At 35.3% G+C, this 18855-nt stretch overlaps 1 protein-coding gene across 2 annotated transcripts in view; it reads left to right on the top strand.

Moving 5' to 3' along the window:
- Positions 1–18855, top strand: part of LOC104853267 (transmembrane protease serine 11E) — a 129315-nt gene that overhangs the window by 105136 nt on the left and 5324 nt on the right. For both annotated transcript variants that reach the window (XM_010611172.2, XM_010611173.2), the window contains one exon: positions 450–592. In XM_010611172.2, the coding sequence (XP_010609474.1) occupies positions 450–592 (143 nt within the window). The remainder of the gene's footprint in view (positions 1–449; positions 593–18855) is intronic.

Below are 18855 nucleotides of genomic sequence, written 5' to 3'. Positions count from 1 at the left end.
TCAGGGTTAAGTCAAACTTTATGTCATTTAGAAGGTGAATAAATTACTTCCTGCCTTCATTTACTATTAGTTACATAAGCACTACAATAATGATGCTGGCAAGGTATCTGAAAGAGCAAATATATTTCCTATCCATTGGATGTTTTGCTAAAGAGTTAGCTGATTCAAGAGATTTGAGAGCATCAATGCACACTGTGGTGAATATTGGATAATCATAAATCCACTGTTCTTGCCAAAACAAAATTTCTTCATAATCTTAACAATGGATTAGAACTTACTGAAACAACTTGAGTCTCTTTCTTATGTACCTGAATTTTCTAGATAGGAAAGAAATCTAAATCATACATACCCTAAGATAAATATTACTATCCTTTCTAACAATTATGAAAGTCTTTCTTAAGGTTTACAAAGTATATGTATATCTACAAATCACATTTTTTTCCTTTTAGGTATCACTCAGAATCATCTTCGGCAAGTGCAAATAAATCTCATAGACACTAAAACTTGCAATGCACCCCAAGTTTACAATGGTGCTATAACTCCAAGAATGTTATGTGCTGGTTCCTTAAAAGGAAAAAGAGATGCATGTCAAGTAAGTGGCTTTATCTATTAGTGACATGGGAGAAATATAACTCCGAATTTGTTAAATGTCAGACATGTCAACTTCATGTCCCCTGATATCAAAGAATGCCTTTCAAGGGACAGCAGAGGTTAAGAGTAGGAAAGGTTTGTTGAGAGATAGCTTCTAAGAGACAAGAGGGGTCCTGGAAGTGGGTTAGCACTGAAACTATTTATCAGTGTTAATTTGTACAGCAAAGTTACAGTGTGGATACGATGGGGTCAAACTATAATCAACATAAAGAATTACAAGTATAGATGCTTAGCTAATATTGATCTAATAGGGAAGCAGGTCACATAGCAAGGGTATATGGAAAAAAACAAAGGCATTTTGAGAAGGGTTGGGTCCAGATGCTCTGGTCACCCACATGGGTGACTGATGCCTATCTTTACTCACTAGATGAAGTGGTACTAATTGCAGTATAATTCCCAGTTACTGCTTATTCCTTAGGGAGGCTCACGGGCCTGGCCATTGCATCTTCATCTTCATCTTCCGATGAAGACAATTCCGATGTCTTTAGTTTTCACTGACTTCCTTGGCAGCCTAATCCCTCTCAGACTGTATATTAATATCTATCTATCCTAGTTACCTGTAATCACAGTATGCCACACAAGGTTTTGTTCACCTCTTTTGGAATCACTATTAATTTACATGAAGTTGAAAAGAGATTATACAAGAGTTGTGTACCAGTTTTCCCCAATAGTTGCATCTAACATAACTATTGTGCAATACAAAATCAAAAAAATTGACAGTAGTACAAAGTGTGACTAGGTTGATGACATTTTGTCATTTATAAAGATTTATGTAACCATCACTAAAATTAAGGTGAAGGCTATTCATTACATCATTACACCCATCATTACAAAGATCTATCTTATCAATAACACTCTCAGCCCCTGCCCATGCTCCTAACATCTGGCAATAACTAATTTGTCCTCCATCTCTAGAATTTTGTGATTTGTAGAAAGTTATATGAATAAAATCATGCAGGAACTTTTTGGAATTTCATTTTAATTTATGTATTGTCTTTGACTATCTGTAGAAAACTTTAGTAATTCTTCTGTTGTCTCTCTCTTTGTCTCTCCTTCTCCCTATACATATCTTATCATTGTCTGCTGGTATTGATATCTTACTAGTTTAAGTGGATTAAAGAACAGAAAACTTATCTTCCTTCAATTCTCTTTTTACTTCTGTGATTGGAATATCACCACACTATTATAATAAATATTAATATTACATTTTCTTATATATATTGAGAAATGCATCATAGAATACTGTTCTGCAATTTCCAACCATAACTTAGAAAACTCAAGATGAAAAGTCTATTTATTCAGTTTTGTCCTTTCCTCTTTCCTAATTTGATTAATCCTTTTAAAAATCACTTCTTTTCTGTTTTAGAATCTTCTATAAACCATTCTTGAGTGTAGGTCCATTGCTAGAAATTTCATTTGCCTGAAAAAGTTTTGGATGAGTACATCTACTCTATCTTATTCTGGAGCATGGACATTCTTTTTGAACCCTGATTTTGCTATACAGGTTACAGGTTTGTGTTGTCTATTTTGAATCTTCTGCAGCATGGAAATGTGAACCTCCACATCTTTATTCACATTACTTATAAAATCTTGGAGGGAGCAAAAATTGATTATTTTGATATGTCACTAAATTCTCTTGTAATATTTTTATTCATATATGTTTAGAGTATATGATGTTTCTACTCATCTTAGGGCATGGCAACATGTATTGAACATATCTTGATTTTTGACTCTTTTTATTCCCGTACCTTTCCCAGCTGCCTTCCTCCCTTCATTTCTACATACCCTTTCCCTGTTTTCATAATAATAATAGTAATAATAATAATAGTAATAATAATAATAGTAATAATAATAATAAGTTCATATTCACACCATATAAAGATTTTCCCCTTCAGTGTAGTTCGTACATGTACATGATGCTTCTCAACTCTTTTAATGTACCCCCCTCTCCTACCTAACCTACCCTATCTCTCAGACTCTTGATGACCTGCTCATTTGCAAAAGATCTATTTTCCTGTTTCCTTTTATCAATCCTTTATTTTGGTCCTTATTTGTACTTTTGATGACTCAAGGAAGAGAAACTATGTGATATTTAAGCTTGTGTGCCTTGTATTTCACTTACCATTGTGTTTTCTTTTTTTTTTTTAATTGAGTTTATTGGTACATTTTAGGTATACAGTGCAGTTACATTCATCATTGGGATCTTGTACCTTTACATGACAGGTCTTGGTTCTCATTGTTTCCCCTTGTCCCTGCCTTCCCTTCACCCCCTCCTCCCCTCCCCATTTACAAACACTTTATTTCCATTTTTTAATTTTCTCATATTTTTTCTTTTCCTTTATTACCTTCCCCCTACCCTTCCCACTTTCCGTACACCTTTAGCCCTTTTCTTCCTATTTCACATTGTCAATTACATCATTAGGATCTTATGTACTATTATAGTTTTTCACACCAGAGAAACTATTCAGTATTTACACATGTGTGACTTATTTATTTCACTTAAGAGTATATCCTCAATATGTATCCATTTTCCTATGAATGAATCTAATTATCATTCTTTATGGTTGAGTAGTATTCCATTTTATAGAAAAACCACATCTTCTTTATCCAATTTCCAACTGAAGGGCAAATAGGCTGTTTCCAAGATTTAGCTATTACAAACAGGGCCGCTATAAACATGGGTGCACATATATCACTGTGTATTGATTCCTTTAATTCTTTTGGAAAGATAACCAGCAGAGGGATGCCTGGGTCAAATGGAACCTCTAGATCCAGCTCTTTGAGGTTTCTCTACATTGATTCCCATAGTGGCTGCACCAGTCTGCACTCCCACCAAAAGAATGCTGTAGCTATTTGATCAGGATTGTATCATATTTATATATCAGTTTTGGAAAAATGACCACTTTGATAATATTTGTTCTGTCTGTTGAGGAACAGGGCATATCTTTCCATTTTCTGATTTCCTCAAACTTCTTTTTCAGAGTCCTGCCATTTTCTTAGTAGAGGTCTTTCACTTTCATGTTGTATCCTATGTATTTATTTTTCCAATTTCTTTGTCTGTGAGCTTATCATTGGTGTATAGGAATGTTCTTGATTTTTATGTGTTGATTTTGTATCCTGCTGCATTGCTGAATTTGGTTATTAATCCTAGGAACTTTTAGTGGATTTTTTTTGGACCTTCTATGTAGCAAATCAAGTCATCTGCAAACAATAATAATTTGATTTCTTCCTTTCCTATACATGTTTCTTTTATTTGTTTCTATTCTTTTATTGCCCTAGCTAATGCTTGAGTACTATGTTGAACAGAAGCAGTGACAGTGAGCATCCTTGTCTTATTTCTAATTTTAGAGGGAAAACTTTCAGTTTTCTCTATTTAATATGTTGGCCATCATTTTGTCCTAAGTAGATTTTTATCATATTCAGGTTAGTTACTTTTATACCTATTTCTTCAGGTTTTTAAAAATCATAAATGGGCATTGGGTTTTGTCCAATGCCTTTTCTGCATGTGCTGATGTGATCATGTGGTTTTGACCTTGCTTCTTTCTATGTGGTGTATCACATTTATTGATTTGTGTATATTGATGCATCATTGCAACTCTGAGACAAACCCAGATAGTGATGATGTGTGATCCTTTTGATGATTTTCTACATTCTTTTTAACCATATTTTAAGGACTTCAATTTCATTGAAGATTTTGAGGGTTTTTGGTGTTACAATTTTTCATAGTTGGTATTAAGAATTTTCTGAATTTCAGTGATTTCTCTTGTAATTTCAAATGTTTTTATTTCCAATTGCATTAACATGAGTCTTTTTTCTCTTTTGGTATGCTTGGCTAGTGGTTTATCTATTTTGCTTATTCTTTCAAAGAACCAGCTTTTCAACTTATTTATTCTCTGTATTGCTTTTCTAGTCTCAATTTCATTAATTTTCACTCTGATGTTATCATATACCTCCTTAAATTTGGTTTCTGATTGGTTTGTAGATATACTTTGAGTATCTTGAAGTTCATCATAGATTATTCATTTGTGATTATGCTAATGCTAATGTGAGCGTAGGCTGCAATAACGTTTCCTCTTAGGACTGCTTTTATCATGTCCCATAAGTTCTGGTATGTTGTACTGACATTGCTTGATTCCAGAAATTATTTAATTTCTTCTGTGACATGTTGAGTGTTCAGGATTGTATTATGAAGTTTCCAGGAGATGATATATTTTCTGTGATCTCTTCTGTGATTGATTACTTGTTTCAATGCACTGTGCTGTGATAGTAAAGATGAGGTGATTTCAATTCTTTTGTATTTATTGAACTACAAGTATGTGATTTATTTTGGAGAAAATTTTGTGTGCTGCTGAGGAGAATATGTATTGTATTGTACCAGAAAGAACACTCTGTAGATATCTATTAAGTCCATTTGTTCAGAAGTATACAACTATGACATTTCTTCACTGATTTTTTAAAATTAATCTGTCTCTTTGTGAAAGTGGGGTATTAAGGTTACCCTTATGATTGTGTTGGTATTTATTTGATCTTTTATGTCCTAAAGTATTTGATTTTTTTTAAGATAGATGCCCCAGTATTTGATGCATATATATTTAACAAATGTTATCTCTTCCTGTTGAATTGTTCCCTTAACTAGTATGTAGTGAATTTTGCCTCTTCTGATCACTTTTAGTTTTAAGGTAAATTTTTCAGAGACTAAAATTGTTATCTTTGCTTGCTTTTGGGGTGCTGGTACATGAAATATTGTTTTCCATCCTTTAAATTGTAGTCTGTGAATATCTTTTTGAATTAGATGAGTTTACTGAATGTAACAGACTATTAGATTCTGTTTTTTTGGTCCATTCTTCCAATCTATGTCTTTTAATCAGGGAATTGAGGCCATTACATTGAGATTTATTATTAAAAGGTGTTGGCTTATTCATGACATTTTGTTATTTTTTTTGTTGAAAACGCCTTTATTTTGATTTTTTGTGTATATACTTGCCTTTATTGTTCATTGCATCTTGATGTGTTCATTCCATCTGAATTTTTGGCTTTGCTGCCTTCATGGGCTCTGTCTAAGATATTTTTGAGTATTTTTCTTTTTTAAAAAATTTCTCATTGAGTTTATTGGTACTTTAAAGTATGCAGTACAGTTACATTCATCATTGGGATCTTGTACCTTTACATGACAGATCTTGGTTCTCATTTTTTCCCCATACCCCTAACATCCCTTCATCCCCTCCACCCTCCCCTGTTTACAAAGACTTTGTTTTCATATTCTCATATTTTTTCTTTTCCCTTATTTCCTTTCCCCTACCCTTCCCACTTCCCCTATGCCTTTATCCCTTTTATTCCTCTTTCACATTGTTAATTATGCAACTTGGATTTTACTTACACTTTTGGTTTTTCACAGCAGAGAAACTATTTGGTATTTAAACATGTGTCTTACTTATTTCACGTGAGTCTGGTCTCAATATGCATCCATTTTCCTATGAATCACTCTAGTTTCTCATTTTTTATGGCTGAGTAGTACTCCATTTTATAGAAAAACCACATCTTCATCCAGTCTCCAACTGCTGGGCAATCAGGCTGTTTCAGAGTTTTAGCTATTACAAACTGTGCCACTATAAATGTGGCTGCACATATATCACTATGGTATGATTCTTTTAATTCTTTTGGAAAGATATCCAACAGAGGGATAGCTGGGTCAAATGGACCCTCTAGTCCTAATTCTTTGAGGTATCTCCATATTGATTTCCACAGTGGGTGCACCAGTCTGCACTCCCACCAACAGTGGAGAGGGGTTCCTTTCTCCCCACAACCCACCAACATTTGTTATTGGTTGATTTCTTGATAGCAGACATTCTGTCTAGGGTGAGGTGGAATCTTAGTGTTGCTTTCATCTGCATCTCTTGAATGACCAGTGATGTGGAACATTTTTTCCTATATTTATTTGCTGCTTTTACTTCTTTGTCTGAGAAATGTCTGTTCATTTCAGATGCCCATGTTTGAATTTGGTCTTTACATTGAGGGGGGCTGGGGTTTTTTTTTGTTGTTGTTCTTTATATATTCTAGGTAATTGTTCTTTGTCTGAGGAGAAGCTGGTAAACATTTTTTTTTCACACATGTAGGTTGCCTCTTAGCTCTGTTGGTGGTTTCTTTTGCAATGCAGAAGCTTTTTAATAAGATGAGATCCCAGTTGTTGATTCTTTGTGGTAGTTCCTGTGCTACTGAGGATTTGTTCATAAGGTCTTTTCCTATGCCAATGTAGTTCAGAGTTCTGCCTAACTTATCTTCCAGCAAGTTTAGTTTTTTAATATTTATATCTTTAATTCACTTGGATTTTAGTTTATTGCATGGTGAAAGATAAGGGTCTAGTTTTAATCTTTGGCAGGTTGAAATCCAATTTACCCAACACCATTTATTAAAGAGACTGTCTTGCCTCCAGTGAGGATGGTCAGCTTCTTTGTCAAAGATGAGGTAGCTGAGTACATTTGGAGTTATTTCTGTATCTTCCCATCTATTCCACTGATCCTCAGGAAATTTTTCTTTGCCAGTACCATACTGTTTTTGTTTTGTTTTTGTTTGTTTGTTTGTTTGTTTGTTTTTTCACAGTGGCTATGTAGTATAGTTTCAAGTTGGGGATTTTGATACCTGCTGACATGTCTCTGTTTCCTAGAATTACATTTGCTATTTTAGGTATCTTCTGGTTCCAAATGAATTTTTGGATTGTTTTTTCCAGTTCTATGAAATATGCATTGGAATTTCAATCAGAATTTTATTGAATCTGTGTGGCAGTTTTCGTAGTATGGTGATTTTCACTATGTTGATTCTTCTTACCCAGAAGCAGCAGATATTTTTCCATTTTCTTATATCCTCTTCAATCTCTTTTTTCAGAGTGCTAAAGTTTTCAGTGTAGAGATCTTTTTCTTCTTTCATTAGATTGATTTCTATATACTTCATTTTTTTGGATTATTATGAAAGGGATTGTTTCCCTAATTTCTCTCTCAGTGAGTCTGTTATTTGTATATAAGAAGGCTATTGATTTTTGAGTGTTGACCTTGTATGTAGTTACTCTCCTGAAAGTGTCAGTTAAGTCTAGAGATCTTTTGGCAGAGTTTTTTGGTCTTCTATATATAGTGTCATATCATTAGCAAACAATGACAGTTTAACTTTTTCCTTTTCCATCTTTATTGCTTTAATTTCTTTCTCTCTCTCTAATTGCTGTGGTTAATGTTTCCAGAACTATACTGAAGAGGAGTGGTGATAGGGGGCATCCTGGTCTTGTTCCTGATTTTGATGTGAAGGTTTTCAGTTTTTGGCCATTTAATATGATGTTGGATGTTGGGTTTTCATGGATAGCCTTTATCAGGCTGAGATAAAGACAATCTATTCCAATTTTCGGCAGGGTTTTTTTCATGAATGGGTGTTGAATTTTGTCAAATGCTTTTTCTGCATCTATTGAGAGGATCACACAGTTTTTGTCCTTGACTCTGTTAATATAATATATCACATTTATGGACTTATGTATACTGGACCATTCTTGCATCCCTGGAATAAATCCAACTTGGTCAGCATGTATGATCTTCTTGATTATTCCCTGTATTCTGTTTGGCAGCATCTTATTGAGGATTTTTGCATCTATGTTCATTAAGGAGATGGGCTTGTAGTTCTCTTTTTTAGTTGGATCTTTCCTGGTTTGGGAAGCAAAGTAACACCTGCATCCATGAATGAATTCGGAAGTAATTGTTTCCCTTTCAATTTCTTTGAAAAGTTTAAAGAATAGTGGCAGTAGTTCTTCTCTAAATGCCTTGTAAAATTCAGCAGTGAATCCATCAGGATCTGGGCTTTTCTTCATTGGTAAACTTTTAATTATATTTTCAATATCACTGATTGTAATTGAGGTGTTTAGAATAGTTTAGCTTCTTTGTTCAACTTTGGTAATTCCTAAGTATCTAGAAATCTGTCCATTTCTTCTGTGTTTTCCATTTTATTAGAGTACTGGTTCTCTAAGTAGGTATTGATGATCCTCTGGATTTCTACTGGATCTGTTTTCACTTCACCTTTTTCATTCTCAATTGTGTGGATCTGAGCCTTTTCTTTCCTTTTTTTTTTTTTTGATAAGGTTGGCTAAGGGTTTATTGGTTTTATTTATTCTTTCAAAACACCAACTCTTTGATTCATTTATTTTTTGTGTTGTTCTCTTAGTTTCCATTGCATTGATTTCTGCTCTGATCTTTATAATTTTCTCCCATGTATGAGCTTTGGGTTTTTCTTGCTCTTGTTTTTCTAGGAGTCTAAGATTCATCATTAGCTTGTTTATTTGAGCTCACTCTGTTTTCCTAGTGTGGGCAATCATTGCTATGAATTTTCCACATAGAACTGCTTTCGTTGTGTCCCATGGATTCCTATATGTTGTATTGGCATTATCATTTATTTGTAAAAACTGACTAATTTCTTCTTTAATTTCCTTTGTGACCCATTGGTTGTTCAGGAGAGTGTTGTTCAATTTCCCTGTGTTTGTGAAGTTCTTACAATTTCTTATGCTATTGCTCTCCAGCTTAATTGCACTGTGTTCTGATAATATGCATGTGATAACTTTGATTCCTTTGCATTTATTTAAACCTGTTCTATGAGCTAGTATGTGGTCTATTTTGGAGAATGACCCATGTGCAGCTGAAAAGCATGTATATTCTGATTTTGTGGGGTGGAACACACTATAGACATCTATTAAGTAAGTAAGTCCATATGTTCAAAAGCTTGGTTCAGTTCTAGTATTTTGTTGTTGATTTTTTTGTCTAGATGATCTGCCTATTTGTGATTATGGGGTGTTTAGGTTCCCTGCTACAATTGTATAATACTTATTTGGTTTTTCATGTTCCTTAATATTGGCTTTATATAGCTGGGGGCATTAATAGTTGATGCATATATAATTATGATTGCCATCTCTTCCTCTTAAATTGTCCTTTTACAAAGATGTAGTGGCTTTCTTCATCTCTCTTAATCAGTTTTGGTTTGAAATTTACTTTGTCTGTGAATAAGATAGCTACCTCTGCTTTTTCTGGTCTCCTGTCACATGGAGAACTGTTTTCCATCCCTTTGCTTTCAGTCTAGCAGGTTTTAAATCATTTGTATTTTCTCCTGATTCTTTTGGATTCCTATCAGTCTTATGTTATTTTTCTTTGCATCATCTAGGAGTTGTTGGGTCTATTTCTCATGGTACCTTACTATTTTAAAGATAGCTCTCTTTTCACAGTCACTGACTGCAATCCTATGATCTATATTTGACATTCTATCTTCACATTCGTTTATCTTGCTGCAAAAACTTTCAATAGAGTTTTTAATCTCCTGGATACCTGTTTGAATCTGTTTCAGATTAAATTTCTTTCATATGTTGGGCTTTTGTGATTTCCATTTCTTTCCAATGCTGGGCCTTCATGCCTTCTATCATGGTCATGAGCTCATGTACTTTTTTTCATTTTCTGTTCTTGAGTTTCTAATCATGTCTTTCATTGTGTTTACCATCTCTGTAGTTTTCTGGGAAATTGTTTCTGTTTTGAATTTTTCTAGATCCTAATTGATCTGTTTTGTTATTTCCTGTGCTATGAGTTCAGGGTGTCCTGGTGGTTCACTGTTAGGCTTTTCCACCTCATTTCCCCTAAAGTTTGCTGTTGCTGAATGGAAGTCTGTCTGTGTCTTGCTTAAGTGTTTTCTCATTTTTATTTTTGTTGTTGGGCTGTCCTTGGTTCATTTCCTGGGTTAATACTTTGATCTTCCTGATATAGCTGATTTTTAGGTTTCGAGTCTCTAATGACTCATACACACTCTCATTTTCATAATATCAGAAAGGACAACTCATTAAATCAATCACAACCCTTTAGCCCAAGTGGCACGATAAGCAATACAATAGCATCAAGCACGACTTACAAATTGACCATTTGTGGTAGTTATTAATCTATCACCTTTAAACCATGTGAATTAAATTGAAATCAAGACCCCTGTGATTCAGGCTTAATTTGGGCTGCAAGGCCCAAATTGAGCTCCCTGACCTCTTGCAAGGTTGAACTCTGCAAAGTTCTGCTACAGGTTCCCTCTGCCCTTTCTCTGAAGATAGTCAAAGTTCTGATAGAAGGTGGTGATCCCTCCAACTTACCAACTATGGAGGTCTGTTGTGCATTTATGGCAGTTGTTCACTTCTATTCTATCTTCTGGAGTTTGGTAAAATGACCTTTATGACTACCTGTGCCTCTGCAGTGTGGATCCACAATCAGGAGCACAATCACTGGCCTGAGAGCATGGGGTGGGGGCATGTTGCAGAGGTACCTGCATGGCTGACAGGTTCTGACTGGTCCACTGGATGAAGCTCTTGAGTATTTTTGGAGTGTTGATTTGCTGCTTATGAATCTTTTAAATTGTTGTTGTTGTTATTATTATTGTTGTTTTACTTACCTTATTTATCTTTATATCCCTATCTACTTTTAAAGAAAATTTTGCAGGATTGGCTTGCAAGTTGTTTGCTTTTAGGATTTGAGATACTTCACTCCAGCCTCTCTTTGCCTTTAAAGTTTGTGTTGAGAAGTCCACTGTAATCTTTATGGGTTTACATTTATATGTGATTCTTTTGCTTTTCTCTGAAAGCCTTTAAGATTCTTTTTGTTGGACCTCTTGACTTTGACTAAGATGTGGCATGAGGAGTTTTTTTCTTTCTTTTGTTTGATGTTATATAAGCCTTGCTTTCCTGTATGAAGTCTTTTCTCATATCTGAAAAGTTTTCTATTATGATTTATCTAAAGAGACCTTTTTATTCCATCTTTGTTGCCTTCTACTTTCTCTCTTAATTCCAATTAGCCTTAATTTTGTATTCTTAGCATCATCTACTAGCTGTTGGATGAATTTTTTTTTGTTCTATCTTTTTCTAAAGCTTCATTGAATAGTTTACTGTTTTGTTCTTGATTTCCAAAATGTGTTCACATTGGTCATTTCTGAAATTTATACATTTATCCATTTTTTTTAACTTCTAGCATTTCCATCTGATATAATTTTGTGGTCTATATTTTTGATAAAGTGTCTTTCTTGTTTTGAGCCATTTGATCACTTCTTTTTTTGTTTTTTTTAAATCTTTGTTAAGTTTATTTGTACATTTTAGGGATACAATATAGTTACATTCATCACTGGGATCTTGTAGCTTTACATGACTTCCTTGCTTCTTATTTTTCCCCATTCCCCAGCCCTCCCTTCACCCCTTCCACCTTTCCCTGTTTATAAAGATGTTGTTTCCATGTTTTTACTTTTCACATATTTTTTCTTTTACTTTTTTATCTTTCCCCTACCCTTCCCACTCCCTCTACTCTTTTAGGTCTTATCTTCCTATTACATAATATCAGTTATACATTTTGATCTTTATTTACACTTTTAGTTTTTCACAACAGGGAAACTATTCAGTATTTACACATGTGTGACTTATTAATTTCCCTTAAGAGTATGGCCTCAATATGCACCCACTTTGTTATAAATATCTCTAGTTTCTCATCCTCTATGGCTGAGTAGTATTCCATTCTATAAAAAAAATCATGTCTTTTTTATCCAGTCTCTGGTTGATGGGCAATTGGGCTGTTTCCAAATTTTAGTTATTACAAACTGTGCCACTATACACATGAGTCAGCATATATCACTGTGGTATGATTTTTAAAATTCTTTTGGAATGATAACCAACAGAGGGATAGCTGGGTCAAATGGAACCTCTAATCTTAGTTTTTTGAGTATCTCCATATTGATTTCAACAATGGTTGCACCAGTCTGTACTTACTTCTATTTTAATTTGTTTTTCCCATATCACATTGGTCATTTTGTATGATTCCATAAACTGTTTGATCATGTCCTTTTGAACTCAACATGTCTTTTTTTTTCCTGTGATATAACTCAAGTTTAAAAAGTGATTTTTGCTGGAAGTCTTTTATACGTAAAACATACAAAACAGGGGTTTCAAATATTCTCTTAATTTTCCCTCAATATAAATAATCTGATAATCCATAAAGGGCACTAGGAAAAAGACTCTCATTCATGCAATCTTTCAACTTCTACATGGTTACCTAAGAATGGACCTTGGTCTTGGAACACTTTTTTAACAAGAGATAAAGGGTCTTGACAACATCTTGAGCTTAGCAACTTGTGTGGGAATGACTTTCTCAGTGTCTGACATAATGTGTATTCCTTTGCACTGTTTAAGCACCAATGGCCCTGAGGCACACTCATAGAATTCTTTATTTAATACTCCGTGGGGATGAGAGGATGAGAGACTGTTGTTCTGCCACAACAGCATGGAATGAAATGTGTGCAGCTATATCATTCATGTCAGCTTCACAGTAGATCTGATGGCCAAGGGTAGTGACACACACAAGGGGCAGAACCTTGTTCTCCACCTCTCTCTCTCTCTCTCTTTTTTTTTTCTCTTGCTTTGAAAAAATGTACCACCTGAACCTGGTGAGCTTGTTGTCTGTCTTCTATAAATTCAAATTATGTGTTAAATCTCTTCCCTGACACAAAAACTTTTGGGTGTATGTCTGACTTACCCCACATCAGAGTATCTACAGTGGTGAGAAACCATTTCAATGTAGCAAATGCAAGAAATCTTTTAGGCTCAGTTCAGATCTTAAATTTCATGAGAGTGTTCGCACTGGTGAGAAACCCTTTGAATGTAACAAGTGTGGGAAGTCCTTTAGGCTAAGTTCAACCCTGAAACTATATCAAAGAATTCATACTGGTGAGAGACTTTGTAGCATACATATATAAAAGATAGTATACATTATATCAGTGAATTTATACCCGAGAAACAGTTGGAAGAGAATGTGAGAAGGCTGTTACAAGTGCTTCAGTTTTTATAAAGAAATAAATACTTTACACTGGTATGAACTCTTTGAGAGGTTAATAATGTTTGAAATGTTTAGTTATGACCTGAATGTTCAGATTCAGGGATTTTATAGAAGAGTTTTGCTTTATAACATCCTTCTCTGAATTAGTATTAACCAGGTTGCTAATCTGTGCAGCCAAGGTTAGAAAGCAGATAATCACCAAATTGTCTTTTTTTTTAACTTGTCTTTAATCTATTTTTATTTTATTTTTTAAATCAATTTTTAAAGATCCACTACCTGGTGTTTTCTTTCTTCTCCACTGGTGGACCCTGGGTCTTTCTGGGGGGATTTAGCAGACTCTGGAAGCATTTTATTGCATTTTTTCACCCAGTGCCAAAAAATGTATACACTTTTCAGCTGTTCATCATAGTAATAATTGTCTGGAAGCTAATGGCCACCACTTTGAGAACTTATAATTGTATAGGCCAAATGTAATTTGCATTAATTTCATTATGTCTCAATAAATTTAGTATTAAAATATTTAAACAAGGTTTTCTTTATCTGATGTATATTGAGGTAAGGGTGAGGAGAGATTATAGTTGGTATGAAGATCTTTTTCATTGGATAGTGGCTTAGTGATATATTTTCAGTTTTATTTTTCCAGAGATAATATTTACCCCTTCGACTATTTAAGTGGTTTGGATCCTGTCACTGTTTTGAGGAAATAATTGCTACTGATTATAACATGCATTGCTTATGTGTGATACATTTTGCTTTTATACTTTCACCCTTTATCCAAACCTGTATTCTATTGTTGTTACTAGTTAGTCTGTGATGTAGAAGGTGAGAGAAGGCAGGGATGAAGGGAAGGGTGAAAGAGGAGTGTAAGTTAACAGGAAGGGAGTTAAACAGGAGAAATAATAAAGGGTAAAAAAGAGAGAGGAGGTTAGATTCTTTTGAAGGTATTTTAGTATGCTTAAAGGGTTAGTGTTGACGGATGTAAGAAGGTATTTGTGGATGAGAAGGTGGAATGTAGGAAGAGGGAGGTTTATTTTGGGACTGAGGAAAGCTATGAGGTTGTTGGAACATGTTGATATATTGGGACATGTTTGATATTTTCCACCTGAAAGGTGGAAAAGAGGCAGAGGAGGAAAGGGGGTTAGGTAAAATAATGAGCAAAAATAATAAAATAAAGAGGCAGGTAGCTAATATGAGAGAAAGGAGTGAGGGAGAGAGGGAGCAGAATGTAACAAAAAACTTGAAAAGAAGAACTTAAAAAGTGGGAGAAACAAGTAAAAATAAGAAAATAGTATTGTTACAGAAGCTTGAATTGAAAAAAATGAAATATATGAGAAGAGGGAGGGAAAATCAACAACTAAATCAAAGCTAAGCAAACAAACAAACAAACAAAATCCACTAGGAGCCCAAATTAAATGTGACATCAAGAGAATGCACATACGATTCTCTCGTGACCACTAAGCTAAACCGGTAAACTGCCTGAGTGTTCACGAAATTCCCTTCTTGCCTTAGTTATAGTCTGATTGCAGGGGGCAACATCAATTTCTTCACTTTTCCTTTGCCCTCAAAATCTGAACTACCTCAGCCTGAAGGATTCTCCCCCCAGGACCAGCAGGCAGTCTGATGTTGTCCTCAGCCTTAGTTTAGCGTCTCACCCAAGTTATCTTGGTAGTCACTGGGCGTGTTTCCGCGCAGCGGGGTCTATAGGGGTGTATGGCAGAGGTGTGCAGCTGTGGAGTCTGCAGCCCTTTTCACTTGTTTATCCTCTCTGTGCCCAGAGCGGGAGTTTCTTGCCCAGGGTGTGTGCTCGAGGATACTGCCAGTCTGCAGCATTCCCAGAGTTCGGAGGGGAAATGAGGGGGAAAAAGGGCCACCAGGTTCAGTCTGTCCCCGAGTCCAGCCTCTGCAGTGCTCATGAACTTCCTTAGGCTGCTGGGATGTCCTCAGATGGTGGCTCCACGGAGGAGCGGGTTGCAGCCGTGTGAACCAGCCCGAGTGGCGGGGCTTCCCCTTTTCAATGCTCCAGATATCTAGCTTGTTCTCCGTGTATCATCTTTCTCATGAATTTTCTGTTTCAGGGTGTCAATCTCCTTCCTCACCACAGGAGAAGCCACTGAGGCTTCAGTAAATTCTCTCTAGGCGCCACTGACATAACACCTCTGGTCAGCCATGATGGATTTCTTCTTCTCCTATAATTTTTAACTTTATGATTGTACAGGCTTTACTCTCTAAGACCCATATTCCTTTTTGAAATTCCATGGTGTTTGATATACTTTCCAATTTGAATCTATAAAATTTTATATAATTTATTTCTAAGAATTTTGCTTACAGTTTTTCATGTTTTCCCCATCCTTGTTTTTACTTTGATTGTCTCCTCAATGTACCAGATATGTCAAAGAGTTCTTTGCTACCTTTACTTTTGGTTTAGTTCTAGAATGTGTATTTTGTACCATTGAACTCTTTCACCCAATTGACCTTCCTCCTTATCTCTGTCAAAGCTCACTTAATTCTATTTCTTTTTCTGATTTGTGGCCCTAATTGCTCCTGGGGGAATACATGAAGCAAGGTACCCAGGTCCCATTAAAACATCCTATAGAAAATTGAAGTTGATTTGGTAAATGAACCTCCTAAAATGAAATCAAATGATAAAATATATGTAATTTGAAAATGCACTTATTTTAGTTACTCTTTCATAGCTGGAGTGCAATAGCTGACCCTCACAGCTTAAAGGAAGAAAGGTTTATTTTTGCTCAGAGTTTCAGAAGGCAGTCCGTGCATGCCAACCTACATTAAGGGAGAAACAGCATGGCAGCAGCTGTGGTAGAGGAAATCTGCTTTCCTCATGGTGGCCAGGAACCAGAGAGAGAAGGGATGAGCCTGGGAGGGAGATCTACTCCTCTAGGTCAGGCTCCCAGAAACCTGCCTGTAATCCCACCTCCTAACAGCACACTCACCTGCTGAACTCAGTAGTAGAAGATCCACTGTGGAGTATGGTGCCCCATGACCTGGTTGCCTTCCAAAATCCCTACCTGTGAACATGAGTCTTCAGGGTCATTCCAGTTCTGGACCACAACACTTAACCTTGGTTATCTGAAGAGTCCATATTTGAAAGTGTACCTACTCACTAAAACATATTTTTAACCCCAAAATAATACTCAGAACATTTTGAGGATCTCTAATAAGCATGAACAGAGTGGTAAAATACTCATGTACCCAAAGTTCAGGCTTCCCCTTGATGTCTAAAATGGGCACCCAGTACCTTTTCATTTTGGCTTTGATTGTAGTCAAGTCTCCTTTTCATAGTCTATTTAGTGCTACATTTTTTTCACAAGTTTGTGCTTATCACTGGTGATTTTACTGTTATAATAGCCCTCAAGTGCAGTACTGAAGTGTAGTGTTATATAAAGATTATAATGTGCCTCATAGAGAAAATATATACATTAGGTAAGCTTTGAGTTACAGTGCTGCTGGCTATGAATTCAGTGATAACAGGCCAACCATATATATTAAGTGAGGTATCTTTAAACAGAAGCAAAGATACATTAGTTACATTGATCAGTTGGCAAAAATGTGACTAAGCAAGGCCCATGTGGTTGCACTCTTTTTGTATTGTTTACCACGTGTAAGGGTATCTGAAACTTCTTATCAGTTAACTGATTTAAAAGCTAAAAAACATTATTTGGCATGGTGGTGCACACCTATAATTCTAGAACTCTGGAAGGGTGAGGCAGGAGAATCATAAACTCAAGCCTAGCCTGGGCAAGTTACCATAGTTACTGCGCAAGACCCTATTTCCAAATTTTAAAAAGAAAGAAAAGGAAAGAAGGAGGGAAAGAAGGAAGGGAGGGAGGGAGGGAGGGGAAAAAAGAAAAGGACTGGGGACCCTGTCTCAGAATAAAAATAGGTTGGGGATATATCTCAGTGCAAAGACCCTGGATTCAACAGTCAGTACTGAAAAAAAAATTTAAACATTATTTTAAATGTGGCTATTATTGTTTTTAGCTATTTTTAATGTTCTTCGATTTAAAAGGATGAAGGAAGTTTACCAGGAAGTTAGTATAATGCAGGGCCTTCTGGTTAGATTACTCTAGATTCTAGTTCAATTTCTGCTACAGATCAGCTCATGATCTCAGGCAAATAATTTATCTGTGTTTTAGTTTCTTTATTGCTAACCTGGAGAAAATGGAACTGAGCTCTAAGATTTTTTGCAAGAATTACAGGAACTAATGGTTTAATATGTTAATTAAGTAAGAACTTCATAGAGTGCCACACATATGTAATGGGTTCACACCTAAAGGCCCAGGATCTGCCAGGCACTGGAATGGTCAGCCAGCCTGTCTGATGACCTGTATGAAGAGACAGACTTCTAAACTTTGCAAGACAGAAACGATTGGGCTTAGTGGCTTTCTAGATGTACTTCCTGAATCTTACTTTGGGTTAAGCTTAGCCCTTTGCATTCATAGTCTCATTTCATCTTAACAGGTTATCTATAATAATGCCTGTTATCATGGGTATTATTATTTTTTTTCTTTTTATTGAGGTTATTGGTACAACCTAGGTATACAATACAGTTACATTCATCATTGGGATTCTGTACCTTTACATAATAGGTCTTGTTTCTCATTTTTCCCCTTGTCCCTGCCCTCTGTCTACTCCCTCCTCCCCTCCCCATTTACAAACACTTTATTTCCATTTTTTCAGTTTCTCATATTTTTTTCCTCTCCCTTATTACCTTTCCCCCATCCTTCCCACTTTCCCTACACCTTCAGCCCTTTACCTCCTATTTCACATTATTAATTGTCTCATTAGGATCCTGTGTACTATTATAGTTTTTCACACCAAAGAAACTATTCGGTATTTCAGTTAAAGAAATCTCTGTATGAACATTAAAAATAGGGAATCCTAAAATAAAACTAAAAAGGAAATTAAAAGAGAAAAGGCAATGATGTAACATCAAAATAATCCTTAATTCTGGAGATGAAAATGGTCCCTGAACATATTTAAATTGCCTCTCACTCTTATAGTCTTATCTTATTCTTTTTTCATTATTTAGAGAATACTTTATTAGTTTTTGTAATCAAATCCATGTAGATATGACCTTACATATTTAGTATGAAGTGTTATCCCTGTACACATGGAAAAAAAAATAAAAATAAATTAACATTTCTAGACCAATATGGTTGTCCATTTCTGTGCAATGCCAAGTCAACACAGTAAATTGCGATGACTTTTTCCAAAGTTGTCAGCACGGTTAAAGTTTCCCAAAATTCAATTTATATATATATGTGTGTGTGTGTGTGTGTGTGTGTGTATATATATATATATGTATATATAAAGACTAATAATAGTATGTTAT

This window comes from Fukomys damarensis, unplaced genomic scaffold, assembly GCF_012274545.1.
Source record: "Fukomys damarensis isolate Sample0158 unplaced genomic scaffold, DMR_v1.0_HiC HiC_scaffold_35, whole genome shotgun sequence".
NCBI lineage: Eukaryota > Metazoa > Chordata > Mammalia > Rodentia > Bathyergidae > Fukomys > Fukomys damarensis.
The sequence above is the reverse complement of the archived record's forward strand: the minus strand, read 5'-3'. Positions and strand labels throughout refer to the sequence as shown.